General features: G+C 35.2%; 1 protein-coding gene across 1 annotated transcript; it reads right to left on the bottom strand.

The window, feature by feature from the left end:
• Positions 1 to 629: 629 nt before the first annotated feature.
• Positions 630 to 12,662, bottom strand: LOC149184873 (DNA polymerase delta catalytic subunit-like). The gene is made up of 15 exons (XM_089415467.1): positions 12,557 to 12,662; positions 12,384 to 12,457; positions 6,250 to 6,335; positions 5,920 to 6,146; positions 4,616 to 4,695; positions 4,324 to 4,437; positions 3,958 to 4,072; positions 3,647 to 3,819; positions 2,380 to 2,404; positions 1,963 to 1,979; positions 1,801 to 1,872; positions 1,521 to 1,595; positions 1,284 to 1,373; positions 989 to 1,149; positions 630 to 720 (listed from the first exon to the last, which is right to left on the bottom strand). The coding sequence occupies exons 1-15, from the start codon at positions 12,660 to 12,662 to the stop codon at positions 630 to 632; spliced, it is 1,506 nt and encodes a 501-aa protein (XP_089271593.1).
• Positions 12,663 to 14,558: the final 1,896 nt, after the last annotated feature.

Here is a 14,558-nt window from a genome sequence, read left to right as displayed (position 1 = left end):
TTAAATAACAAGGACTTGAAAATTACTATACAATAAATAAACCATGCTCATCCTGATTCAGGGACCAAATAAATTCCTTGGTCCATTAAATCAGAGAAACATACACCAGAGAAAATTCAGGAAAACAAAAATATTCGATAATACAAAAAATTACAAGCTACACAGGCAGCATCCTCAAAACTGCCAGCGCTCTAGTTGCACCTCTGCTTCAGTTAGGTCTTTCTGAGCTTTCTTCCTACGATAAAATATTGGGCAGTCACGACTGCAATAAGGATAGGACATCAATGTAAGTATAAAAGAGATAGTAATTGTAAAAATTAAAAAAAACATCCTATTAATAAAAAACAAATGCATGATCACACAAATGTTACAAAATAAATCCATAATGTAAATTTAAATCATGTTATGAAAATGTAATACTTGAAATATAGCATTCAAAAACCTTGTGCAAAGAACATCTTGGTGCAGAGAGCCTTGGCACCGCTGACATTGTGTCCATAGTTTACCAAAGAGAATTTCTAATTCCCTCACTGACATTGATCAAATATTAGTGTCATATGATAGAAAATCTAGGTGATAACAATAGACACAAGGCCTACTTTAAATTCTCCAAATAAAGAGTAATGGTATTAGAATACCATCTTACCATTTGCAATTGTTTTCTGATACAATTCTGCTTCTCTTCCTTTGCAATGTGAACAAAGTGTCTGATCTTCTTTGCTACAATGGCAACATGAAATCAGGTAACATCATGAATTTCAGTATGAAGCAACCTAACCAGAGATTATTATTATAAGAAAGCTAGACAACTTCTTACAAGGAGAGTAGGCATGGAATCATGCAACCTCGTATATTTTTCCACATCAAAAAGATGAACCCTAGTAGCTTTCTAAAGTGCCAAACTGAAATAATAGTTACTCTCAATTGTGCACTACTATAAGCAAGGAAACCACATGCAGGACATCCTCTACTTGTATTAACTAAATACCTGATAGGTGTTTTACAACCCATACAACTGAGTTGTTTCTTGGCAAATTTCATAATTCCACTATTTGAAGGAGTTGATATGGAAACTGCTCGTGTGTGACTACCATGAAGAAGCTCCTTGCTTGCATTCTTCAAAATGGGCTCAAATATTCTCAACAATGGCTACAGAGAAAAAGCAGGCACTAATCAAAAACACTTAGCTGGAAAGAATTACTATCTATCAAGATATATTTGAAACACTGGTGAAATTTTCAAAAAGAGCATAAACTTCAAGTGATGATGCTTTGGTCTTTCACCTTGCTCAGTTGATTCTCCAGATAATGTTGTGGATCAATAGGGATGTTATTCTCCAGTACGTAGATTGGATCCTCAAATTTCTCATATGCCTGAGCCCAAGTAAACACATTAGTCATTATATCCATAATCCCTCTGCAAATTATGCCTCCAAATAAAACATAACAAAATAATTAAAATAACCATTTTTTAGTACAATATCGAGACTTACGCTGGGCACAGAAGGGGTTAATTATTACCTTGGCAACTTTTGCAGCCTTTATGATGACATATGGAACATGATCACCCACAGTTGGAGCAGTTGTAGCATCCCTCTATAAACCAGGGGCAACTTGGATTTAAAACACGACATCAATTTAAAAAATCCAACAATGGACTCATTGTCAATAAAAAGCAAAATATTACAAGAGTCTTTAGATGCACTGCAGTAATAAAAATAGAGAGATAGGATTGAAATGGAACCAGAAGGAAATACACCATTCATTATACTTGTTCTGAGAAGTTATTTCCAGTATTTACCTTTCGCATGCGCTCAGCTAGTTCCACGTGTGCTGCCTTGACTACATAGTCATCTCCAGTCTTTGTCAGACCCTGACTCAACAAAGAGATTGTTAGCACAGGAAAACAACAATGCCCTTAAGAATATGTTGATAGCCTTGATAAAGGATATGACCTGCAAACATCTGTTTCTGCTGCAGCTAAACAGTAATCAATTTTTCTCAAGATGAGATTAAAAATGCAGATATATTATATATTGTCATGTTTTGATTCTCTTCAATTGTATAAGAGCCTCCCTTGACACTTCTTCCTCCCATTGCTAGCAATAAATATTGACTAAATCCCTTCCAAGTATAGAATGTAGGGAGACATTTTGATGACGTAGGTGATTGCTGTACAGGGGATCTCTTAGATATCATTCAACTAGTGAAACATTGCATGAAAATATCAACAACTCCCACCCCTGGATTTTTCATCAACTGTTTTCTACAAATAAACAAATGTAAAATTGATTCTCCAGAAGTTAATTTATCCAAGCAGATTGTTTTTGTACTTAAAAGGCACATTGTATCCAAAAAACATGAAATAAGAGAAGCATACCTGGCACGAAATCTAACAACTTCACCTGCATCAACAGTTACAAAGACGTTAGTTTATGATATGTCATTTTATGAAGTCCATGTTTGGACAATTTTGATGTCTAATTGCAATTTGCCACAAAGTCATGAAACCTGTCTAATTTAAGTAGAAACAGAGTAAGAATTGGTAATTTGAACCAGATTTGGTATTGAAATAGATTGTTGAGAATCATTTTAAGTAAACTCACCATAGAATTGAATAAAAGCAGATGGAATAAAAAAGGGGATCACCATCAGAGCAATCTACATAAGGCTCTTCAAGGGCCACCATCCTGAATTTCACGAGTCACGACATTCAAGCAACTTCATAGTTCCAACTGTTGTAAGAAACATAGCGAAATAAAATATCTGAGGTGATGTTAAGGTAAACAGTTCAGACTCCAGAGGCCTATCGCTATGGTCCATTACTGTTGGGGAAAATAATGTGCTTGACATCGCACGAAGTGCCCGAGATGCATGTGCCACTTATAGTCAAATGGCATCGATACGCAGATATGATTTTATGTAAGTTATGTTGCCATGGTTATGCATTTGAAAATTGCCAAGGCCACTTGCATGTTAAAGCCCCCAGAAATAATTTGGTTTGTAACCAATGGGTGGTTAGTTTTGCATGAAAATTCAGACCTTGATACTGATCTGGATTTACCTTCTGTGAAAGACATGATGCCACTTCAAACATAAAAAGCTCATGACACGAAATTAGAATCCGGTATCCAACGTGCTTAAAAGCCAAACAACTTGTAAGGCATATAAATTTTAAAATTGGATACAAAGCAGCCCAGGCTTACTCGAAGAACACCTTTTGTACCTAAGCAGTCATGACCTCCTTGACAGCCTTTCAAATCTGTAAAAATGAAGACCTCAAATTCATATATATATAACGAATAAAACGGCATACAATGTAAATTAGGTTCTTTTTCCAAAGCCAAATGTAATTACATGTATATCAAAAGAATAATAATCTAAATGGATGCAGATAAGTTAAAAAGCTATTTGAAAAATTCACAATTTTATGAGAATTCAAGTAAAGTTAAAAGTTGTAAAATCATGTGAAATGTCCCGAAGTAGGTATATAGTATATATTTCTAACACTTGAAACCAGGAATATGTAATAAGTGACTTGCTCGCAATGTAAATCTCCTCTTCCCCCTTATCATGTTTTCTCCATTTCAAAAGTAACAAATGGTCAAACAAATTCATAAACATGTAGAAGAATTCATTGTTCTCACCTTAGTTATCACCAAAAGTGACAAATCCATTTTGTTCATTAACAAGTCAGAAATAGTGTTCTTGACATGCTGCACTGCACCAGGTATGTCACGATCAATGAGTATTTTGTGAAGGCGCTCTGTAACCAAGTTCTTCACCAGCAGGCAATTGTCCCTTCGCACTGTTTCAATGCCTGTTGATATGGAATATTTAAAAGATCAGGAATATTTAATAATTAAGAAGGCATCAAATAAATTATTTTTCTAAGAGCATTTTGAGCCTTCACAAACACTAAGGCCTATTTTTGAAACAAAAAGATTAGGTTTGTCACCTTTAGTATCCATTTTTTCATAAGCATCTGGCTTTGTCCACAACAACCCAACATATCTTTTCTTGCTGATTAACAAGTATGGGTAGTATATTTTTTCAATTTCTAGTTTAATAGGCTGCATAAAATCATATGTTAAATAACGCACTTATTAGATGCCAAAGATGCACCAAACAGATGCAGATAAGCCACAGAAAAGCATAACTAATCATCTTGTCCTGTGCATATTTACAAAGATCTCATGGAAGTGGAATGTCAAAAGAAGATTAGTTTTAAAAAATAAAGGTGATATTAAAACATTCATCCCTACAAAAACATCATTAACAACTCTAGAGGCTTCACAAATATTTAAAATTCTTGACACTGTACCTTTGTAAATGTACCACTAATATAATCTGAGGCTTCCCTCCCTAGCATCATGGCCTCTTCTATATTTGGTACACCAGACTGTATCATAACCGAATCTGTATCTCCATATACAACCTAGATTCAAATATAAAAATATAACATCAAGCTTTACAATAGAAATCTTGGTTAGGATCAGACCACCCATTATGATTTCAAGAACTTGGACTATCATGAATACAACAAGTTTACTTCCTGTCATTACTGATCCAGTTCAAAGGTTACAAATGCCTTTAGTTTCTAAATAATAGCCTACCTCAGCATTGTATTGGTGACCACCAACTATTGTGAACCTTTCTTCAACTAGCCTCTTTGTATGCTCTATCATTTGACGGCCTGACAGGTCGAAAAAAAATGAGATGATTAATGATATGAAATTTTAAAACAATACGTAAAATCGATATTGTCTGATGAAACAGAGAATGTGTCAAAAGGTCAAACTAGACTTGTAATCAAAATATAATAAGAGGGCCTAAGCATATCATCTTAGTTGTACAAGTACACATGACTAATTAATGGAATTCAAGAACTTGATCTTATTTGTACAAGATTGTCAATTATAGTTCATACCCAAAACATTATGCCAGGAGGAAGAAAAGAATTACATGGATATAATTGATGCCCAAAAATAATCAATGTGAATGGCTGATACATGCATATATAGAATAAGAGAGGACTGCAAGCATCTCTATCTTATAAGTAAAAGAAGCACCAATAACGATCACTAGATGGAAAATAGGTCATCTCTCTCTATTACTAAGAAGAAAAATGTTATATTTGGCAATAGATGTAGTATATTCTATCCCTGCACCCAACATAAAATATACCTGATGCATAAATGAACTCTCAGACTACAGGCCTGATTTAATAGTATTGGCTTTCTATGTTTCCCAAGTAGATCCAATTGGGTGATATAGGTATGGCCCTAATTAAATGTACATATGCAAGACAAAATAATAGAACAATAACCATGAAATAAGAAACCATGCTTCAATAATGCAATTCCTACTACACAGTCCAAGAAAGGCTTGCCATCTGACAGTATACTACAACAAAATCTGCCACGTACGGGAGAAAGGTCACATGATGCAAAAGCCAATCAGGTTGCACTAGAAATCCAGCTCCATAAATTTGGACCAGAGCAATGGCGGTGGCAACGAGGTTCCCTGCCATCAAACATAGGAGTTGTATTCAACTGTCGCCAAGCTACAATCCATGCTTCGGAATAACCACTAGCAGCCCAAAATCCCCAACTTGAAAAAATCAACCCCCTAAATTTCAATCAATGCATTATTTCTGCACCCGTCCACCCAACTTGTAACGACTAGCCCATTGAAAATATCAAATAATTTCAGTTCTGATCCCCAATAACACGTCAATTCAACTCCTGGAGCTAAAGGCAAGAAGTTTGGAATCTACATAGCTGATCGTATAATCAACCTCCTCTATTCTAAAAAATAAAGAGATGAATCGTGAATAGGTAATAAAAAACAACCTTGTAAACATTATGGTGTACAAAAAGTGAACTTTCGATTCTTTAATACATCAATTTCTACATACCCAAGCCTCGTGCAGCAACATCAGTAGTAGTCATAATAGGGCTCTTTCCAGCCTTAAATTCTGATAAGATCCAGTCTCTCTCAGCTTGGCTTTTATCTCCATGAATTGATAGTGCTGGCCATCCATCCATACGAAGTTTCCTAGTAACTTGGTCACAACCTTTTTTAGTTTCCAAAAAGATAAGCAAGAGGCTACCATCCACGATCTCCTCTAAGAGATGTATTAACCTGAAAGAGAAATGTCTTAATTCATGGGTGCATTTGCACAGTTAAAAAGAAAAATGATAGTCAGTATATACTATAAACAACACCTAGGAAGGATAAACTGCACCTTGTATACTTCTCATGTTCAGAAACAATCTCCAAAATTTGCTCAATAGCATGGTTTGCCTTGAGTTCTTGTGAGCCAATTATTACCTAGAAAGACATAAAAATTCATACAGCTTTAGCAGAAATTGGAAAACCTCCAATAGACTCCAATAATAATAAAGTTGCAAAAATAACAGAGACCATCACTTTCCACCCAAGAAAAGGAGAGCTCATTTTTATTACATGCAGACTTGTAAAAAATAAACCGGAGTTGACCATGGAGTTTCGGAGGAATCTTCAATATTCCCAGATCTAGAGTATATTCCCAGATCTAGAGTGAGACTCTTTAACTTTTTCTTGTAAACCCTTCGTCAAATAGTTGGTTTATGGATGTGTATTAGTAGCTATCATGGTCTTAATTCCTATAACAACCCTCTTGATTCCTATAAAAACCCATTTCGACTTGAATTATTCTTTTATCATTCACTTCGTTGGGCATTTCTAGACAATCCCAACTTTGTTATAAACAACAAAGAGGATGTGTAACTACTGGTTATAGTTTAAGAGTGACTTATCCCAACTTCGTTATAAACAAAAAAGAGGATGTGTAACTACTGGTTATAGTTTAAGAGTGACTTAACCATGTAAATTGATTGGATTCACTTACCGTAAATAATAGCATTTGTTCAAAGAAACACCATGTAAATTGATTGGATTCATTTACCATAAATAATAGCATTGGTTCAAACCTGTTACATAACTGAAAGCTTGTACATAGAGTATAAGACTAGCCAGCTTGATAACACTAATTGAATACACACAATATGCTAATTATACTATCACTAATTGAATAGACGCATGCCTTGTTTCCTAGAATTTCATAACTACTATTCTTATTATCTAATACACATCACATTTTGAGAATAGTTTCCCACTCCATTTAAGGTGACAATGGGGTAAGATATGTGCAAAATAATGTATATCAATGCAGAATGGAGGAAAAGCAACCAAAGGAGATGCTAGATAAAACAGAATCAAGCAGATAACTAGACTACACAAAACATGGATTAGGATTTAACGTGAACAACTTGAACATGGATGGATGCTACAGTACAACATATCACAAACCTCTAAAATCATACAAAGTTTCTCATAAAAATGGACCATAAGAGGACCTTAATTCTTATTGTGCAACTAAAGACCAATCTTCCAAAACCTGAATTACAACATTAAATACACTATTGGCTCGTGTGATGAGAGGTACACTTAATAGAATAATTCAATAATTAGAGCTTTTTGAAATTTAAAGAACTCACTATTAAACTATAAGTAGTGTGTAACAAAAGAGTGGACAGTCATGCTGTTGTTATTTTCCTTTTCCCAAAGGCTTTATTTACCTTCAGGAAGGACAAGTTGAAAAAGAAAATTTAGTAGCAAATAGATAAGTCAGAAACTATGTGCGCACTATGCAAAAATTTTGTACAAGCATGAAGGCAAACAAGGGTCTCCTCGAGATATTCACTATTGGAATTGCTGGTGTACACCCGTCCTCATTTCAATCAGGATTACAAACTGACTGGCTTAAATTCATGTAATTTGGGGTACATCGCCAAAAACCATGAGAATAGACATCCAGTTACTGCAACATGTGGATGTAGGAATCCTGCCCTCCATAATAATGCAAAGCTAAAATTATCACAGAAAGCCCTAGAAGGCCTCTGCAGTTAAAGTGATTGAACAAACTGGTTGATTTCAGCTCCCTTCTTGTGCTTCAGTACAAGCTATAAACATATCAGAACCTTGAAAACAAAGAACAAAAAGGTCATACAAGACTGATCCATCTTTTACAGCTAAACAACTTAGTTGAATTTTCATAGCTCATACAAAACATGAAAGTGTGGAGATCTGTTAAGATGCAAAACCTTTCATCACTGCATTAAAAAAAATCTTCTAATGCATGATGCATCTAATGCAGAATGAGACAGTGAAGAGATTAATTCAATGAAAACTAAAGATTGTGGCGTTGAACGTGGAGCTTGACTAGATAGAACAAGAAGATCAAACATTCAGAATAAACACAAAAAAAATATTTAGCAAATATGGATTGTCCTTATGATGTCAAAAGGAATACCAAGCAGCTCCTAATTGTAGGGAAAAATATCAAGTTGCAGTTGATAATATCATAAATGTCAGTACCTGGCAATGCCAAAAGAGCCATTACTGCAGCTCCTCATTGGGGGGCAAGATAGGCAATGACAATTCATTGCATAAAAAATGTCTGCAGTTGGTAATACAATAAGAAAAAGGGTCCTGTCCCAAGCTCCCCTCCTCGGTGCTTTCTCCCATCTCAAGTCAATAAAACCACATATATTGATAATAGATAGAGAGGCAAGCCCCAAGCATTAGCTCAATTGGTTGAAATATACACTCAAGGCATGTTGTTGACAAAAAAGCCATAGGTCACAGGTTTAAACCTAGTCAAGTCCCTCGGTTACCAGCCACTATTGTGTTTAGTGATTGAACCACCCTCCATCTAGATATTCTAAACAAGGGTGTTGGATCCCACAAGGTTTTTCTTGGAAAGCCTTCTAGAGGAAATGTTCTTCACTCTCAAAACCATGTTGTTAGAGGTAGAGCAGAAAGCTGCTAAGGAGGAACACAGTCCTTCCTTCAGCAGGGCAAGGCTCCACAGTTCCACTTTACGACTTAGTCCAGTAAACAGAATAGAACTTTGGACAATGCTCTTCATATCTACCACCAGCAGAACAAACTTTGTACAGTGGAGATGTAGACCCTTAAGTTCAAAAAACTTGAAATACATGTCATCAGTCAATTTAAATGGGCCTGTGTTAGTGGCCCAAATTGTCTGAGAAGTCTGAGATCTCCACACTGATTGTTGAGGTTGTTGAAATTTTTGGCCAACAAGATGAAGTCATCTGCATCAATTTGAATGATGACCATCCTTGCAAGGTCAACTCCACCTTAGTCTTCCTCTACAAGGCATTGCCCTAGTTAGTAAATATATATTCCAGACAAGGTTTGGGCACCCCCATTTGACCCCTATGTTACAAGCAATTTTTTTCTGCCCATCCCTTGCAAGTTTTAATTCTGCCCGTTACTCTCCCATATATTCTAGCTGTTGGAGATCTGAGGCCCATGGGTGTGCTTAATTTTTCCATGAGTTAATTTTGGGAACTGTGCCAAAGGCAATTTCAAAGTCCCAAAACAGCATATATAAGGTCTCCTCTAACTGCTGATTAATTTTTCTTTTCTAAAAGTGAAACATATAAATTTATAATTTATTAGCACACATGGATTTGATCATAGCAGTTTTTTCAGTCAGCGGGGTTTATGTATATCAAACTATAATTGAAGAAAATATGAAACAATTATGACTGCTTAAAAGAAAACATATAAATGACACACCAAAATGCAACAAGGTAAAAATGATTACGATGGCCATAATAGCTATCAAATGGTAGAAAGTGAAAAAGAATTGTCTGGGTCATTTAGATCATAATACTTGTATGATAATAGAGATGGACGTGTAATAGAGACTGTACAAATAGATGGAGAGAACAGCATTCAGCCTCAAAGGTTATCAAAATCTGTTGAACAATCTGTCTAATGTAGCTTTCCTAGGGGAAGACTTAGGTAACAAATTCAAATCAAATCTAGTGCCTTGTGGTTACCAGCCACTATAGTGGCTGGTGATTGAACCACTCTCCAGAAGGATTCTCAACAAAGGGATAGGATCCCGCAAGGATTTCCATGAAAAAGAAAGGTGCAAGGGATAGCTATAAACATAATAATTAAAAAAAAAATAGAAAATTTAAATTGGAGGTCAACAAAAATTAAAATTTATCATCATAATTTATAAAAGTGATTGTATCATAAAGATACAAAGTAAACAGTGGTATCAATACTTTGAGGGCACATTATAAAGTCCGCCAGACTGATCACTAATAATATGTGACAGCATTTCGGTGTGGGCATAAGCAAAGAAAAATGGATATGTATGCCCAGGAGCCATGGAGCCAAAATGGAAATGTCCCATCGAACGTACAGCAAAATGCATACCTGAAGTACATTCCACTGTATGGGACCTGCCCATGCATATGAACAAGAGGACACACGAAGACGAGAGGACAACCATGTCTGTCCAAAAACATTAAGAAACTACATGTAAAGAGACTTCTAGTTACATCAAACATCTGTGATAAAATTTGAGACCATAAAACCCATAAACAATTTCCCTTGTCTACTATTCATTTATCGACATAATTTTTACTTTTACCAAAGGTCAGAAGTAGCTTGTGGGCAATATTTTCCAAAGTGTGTAAAATTTTCCCTAGTGAACAGCTAAATTTGGAGTTGGGCAGTATATTTCAGTTCCAGAAATTTATTATTATTGAACAGAACCATTCAATTTTTGGCAGGCTGAACTCTTTTGGACAAGTTACAACTATTTTTTATTTGGACGACAGCATTTATTGTTGTAATATCTAAAGATAACCGCATCAATGTTGGTTGTTGATACACTTTGTGGGTCATTAGAAATTTTGTTGTTTATATTTTCCTGTTAGTGAATATACTTTATGTTAAGATAAATTTTATCTCAGACGGTTGTACTTTTCTGTTAGCCAATGGAGCTTTTTATGTAAATTCCAGATATCCACAATCAAAAGATAAAAGAAGCTAAACTAGGATCATTAGCTAAAAAAAGGGCTCTTAGGCTTTATAGTAGAGGCCTTTTGCAAATGCATGATTGTGTGGTAGTCTGTAAGAGACAAATTTGGCCAGGCACAACATCCATACTGCCTTGCATTTAGCCCAAATTGGCATCCATACCTTTCCAAGAAGAGTTTCAATCATATGTGTTGTACTGCGAGAATTTAGGTGATGCTACCAGAAACTACAGCTAGACTTTCTGTTGTCGGTACCCTAAAATCGGTTATTGAATGTACTGCTGAATATTGCTGAAATATTTCTGCTGTTATTACTGAATTACTATTGTCAATGTTGTTAGCACCATATTAATTTCAAGTTTTCTGTGTATGTCATTCCATAAATAATAGATTTCAAAAGAGATAAAATTCATTTGTGAGCAGCATTTTTCATATGTGAAAAGGATGTTTTTCAAGGGAAAGCTGTTATGGCTCCTAAAAATCATTTCAAGGTCCTGTTTGGTCATAGTGGCACTGTTGTTCAGTAAATAGGGGGTAGGAAAAATGTTCAATATAATCTCTTTCAATACCCTTGGAAGGAAATTTGTTCAAGAGTCTATAGTATATACACGTTTGTTGAGTGTCAGTTATATGGTAGATAAATACCCTCTGACTCAAAGTAACCCTGAATTGATGAAAAAATTAATGGCAGAACATTGTGATGTTGAATGAACACTACTTTCATAGTGCTTTCTTGGAATTTCTAAATAGTTCTTAGGGATAGTAGAAATGGGAAAAGTTAGTGCAAGATGCTATCCTAAGGAGTGTTAAAAGTGTCTAAATTCACCTGAAATACTAACAGTACTGATTTAGAATCTAACAATACTGATTTAGCCCTCAACAGAGGCTCTATAGTCATCACTATTGTATGTAGTGCTTGTGAGAGAAAATGGTAACTGTAACTTGCCAGGGTCCTACAGTTTGAGGGCCCTTAGGGAAAAACTTAGCAGAACAATAATGGAGAAATTGTAATGTCGAGAATCAAACTCCATGGAGTGGAGGAGGTCGAAACCAGTAAGGAACCAACAATAATGGAGAAATTGTAATGTCAAGAATCAAACTCCATGGAGTGGAGGAGGTCGAAACCAGTAAGGAACCAACCTGGAAGCATACAAGTGACAATTAGTGCAGAGCAAGCCAGTTGTGATAGATATCTTCCAGTCCAAACTCCAGTATAAAGCATACCTGTCAGGACCAAACAAACACGTGTCAATTAACTTGGACTCATTCAAGTAAGATATTTCCAGCAAACTAGATTATGGCATGCAAATAATAAATCCCAAAACCATTACCTGGATAAACTTGCTGAGGTTTGTTGCTAACGACCCACCTGGATTCAAGGAAAGAATTCACTAGTTAGATTTGAAGGAAATAAGGGAAATAGACTAAAACAATCTTAAACCAGGAGAAGCTTAGCCAATAAACTAACCTGGGCGTTGGAAGCGGAAATCTTAAGCGTAGTGGAGTCATTGGGAAAAATGATGCCCTGGGTCACCACAACACCTGTACAAGAAATAAAACAAACCGAAATTTAATCCCGAGAGTGAAAGATACGAGATTTCAGGGGAAAATTGAGTAAAAAGATAATTTTGAAAAAATTACCTGAAACCAGGTCAAGTGAACGCATAGCTGAACACCAACCCTTCATTGTCCCCATGTCCTCGCTCAGAGTTCTCTCGTAAGTGGTGGGAAATGGTAATGAACCCATGACTGTCAAACATCGCAGTGAACTAGGGCTATTCCTGAGCAATGGAGTAGGAAAACAATTTCGAAATGGTGAAATTAACCTCAAATCAGACCCTGGAAAGGGACAAGTTTATGAATGTGCGTTTGGAAATGTGAAGGAACAATAGCTCTGTCGAAATTGGAAGAGGACGAGGAAAATGGGCAAAAAAGAGAACTTAGGAGGTCAGGAATAGGATAGGGTTAACCCTAATACATTAGAGTTGTTGGTATGGCGCCAAGGATACACAACCATTGATTTACCCTCGAAACCGTAACCATGAAGATTCATGCCATCACATACCTTCTCACATGGGATTGGGTGACGAGTAGGTGGATTATTGGGTCTGTGCTATTCATTGCACAACTATCAAGTATAGGGAGTGCCAGAGGAAGCAAGTAGGCTACCACCTCACATGAAACCGTAAACAAATTAAGTTCATTGCCCTCCATGTGTACAATGGTGTACAGACCTTGTCATACGACATTAAATGGCCAAGTAGACAACTAGTAGATTAAATCATGAGTCAAGTTGGTGAAAATAATTATAATAATATTGAGGTATGTAATATATGGATTAAGTAGGTGAGTTGAGTTTCATGAAAATAATACAAATATGATTTATAATGGTATGTTGAAAAAAAAGGGACTCATATGGAGTAGAAATATTTATTTTTAGTACATTAGTCGATGCATTATTATTAGTTATACCAAAGAAAAAAAAAAACTCAGATTTTGGAGAGTGATGTAAATGTTTGTTACAAAAGCATAGTGTTTGTAAAGTTGATTGCTACCAAATTAAGTGGATATTGTGTTAAATAATTGGAGAATATAGAAATATGCTATTATATAGATGACATTAAAAATATTGTTATATTTTAATTTTAAATTTTTATGGTGCAATAAAGAGTTGGAAAATAAAAGTTAAGATAATATTTAAGAAGGTAGTTAATTCTCAATTCTAACTAGTACAAACAAGAAAATCAACATTTATAAAACATTTATGAACTTTTATAAGCTCCACAATGAAGTTGGGCATTGAACTATTCCCACAATATATTATGATGCTAGAATTTATTATATTTGTCACACTAAGAGGGTTGAAGATGAAAGTAACTTTCTAAAATATAGTGTGATGCTATAATTTATCATCTATGTGACACTAAGAGGTTTGAAGATGAAAGGCACTTGTGATGCTAGAGTTTATCATCTTTGTGACATTAAGAAGGTTGAAGATGAAAGTCACTTTCTCAAAATATAGTGTGATGCTAGAACTTATCATCTCTCTGACACTAAGAGGGTTGAAGATGAAAGGAACTTTTTCCTAGAGTGTCATGACTACACCCAAATTAGAACTCGATTTCAAAATATTTGTTACAACACTAACCTTCTAAGCTCCTAATTCATCAAAACTATGGTAATCTTGGAATGCTTTTCCTAATGCATTTTGAACAAGAAATGATATTCTAAAATAATCTAGGTTATCTCTTTTCTTTTTAAGGTCAAGTAGATAAATTATGATCTTAATGGATGTCAATCAAATCATCATCATAACAAGAGTATAATTTACTTCTTGAAGGAGTTCATTAATTGGAAATTAGAAGTGACATGGGATGAAATCAATAAGAAGATAATAATGTAACATATCAAGAATGATTCGATAGATATTGATGGGTTGAAAGATAAGTAAAAAATAGTTCTAACTAAAGTAACCCATTAAGGGTTGGCACTACAAAACAAATTACATCTCACAAAAAATAAGACAAGGAAATTATGCAACTTGAAGGGATCAACCCTATGGCACGATGTTGACATGATTTCAGGTTAATAATGCACTATGCAAGTGAGAAACCTATCACTATATACAGATCTACCAACCATT

The sequence above is a fragment of the Pinus tabuliformis genome, chromosome 3_2 (assembly GCF_031772625.1).
Source record: "Pinus tabuliformis cultivar Carrire ecotype Pingquan chromosome 3_2, CPIR1, whole genome shotgun sequence".
Lineage (NCBI taxonomy): Eukaryota > Viridiplantae > Streptophyta > Pinopsida > Pinales > Pinaceae > Pinus > Pinus tabuliformis.
The sequence above is the reverse complement of the archived record's forward strand: the minus strand, read 5'-3'. Positions and strand labels throughout refer to the sequence as shown.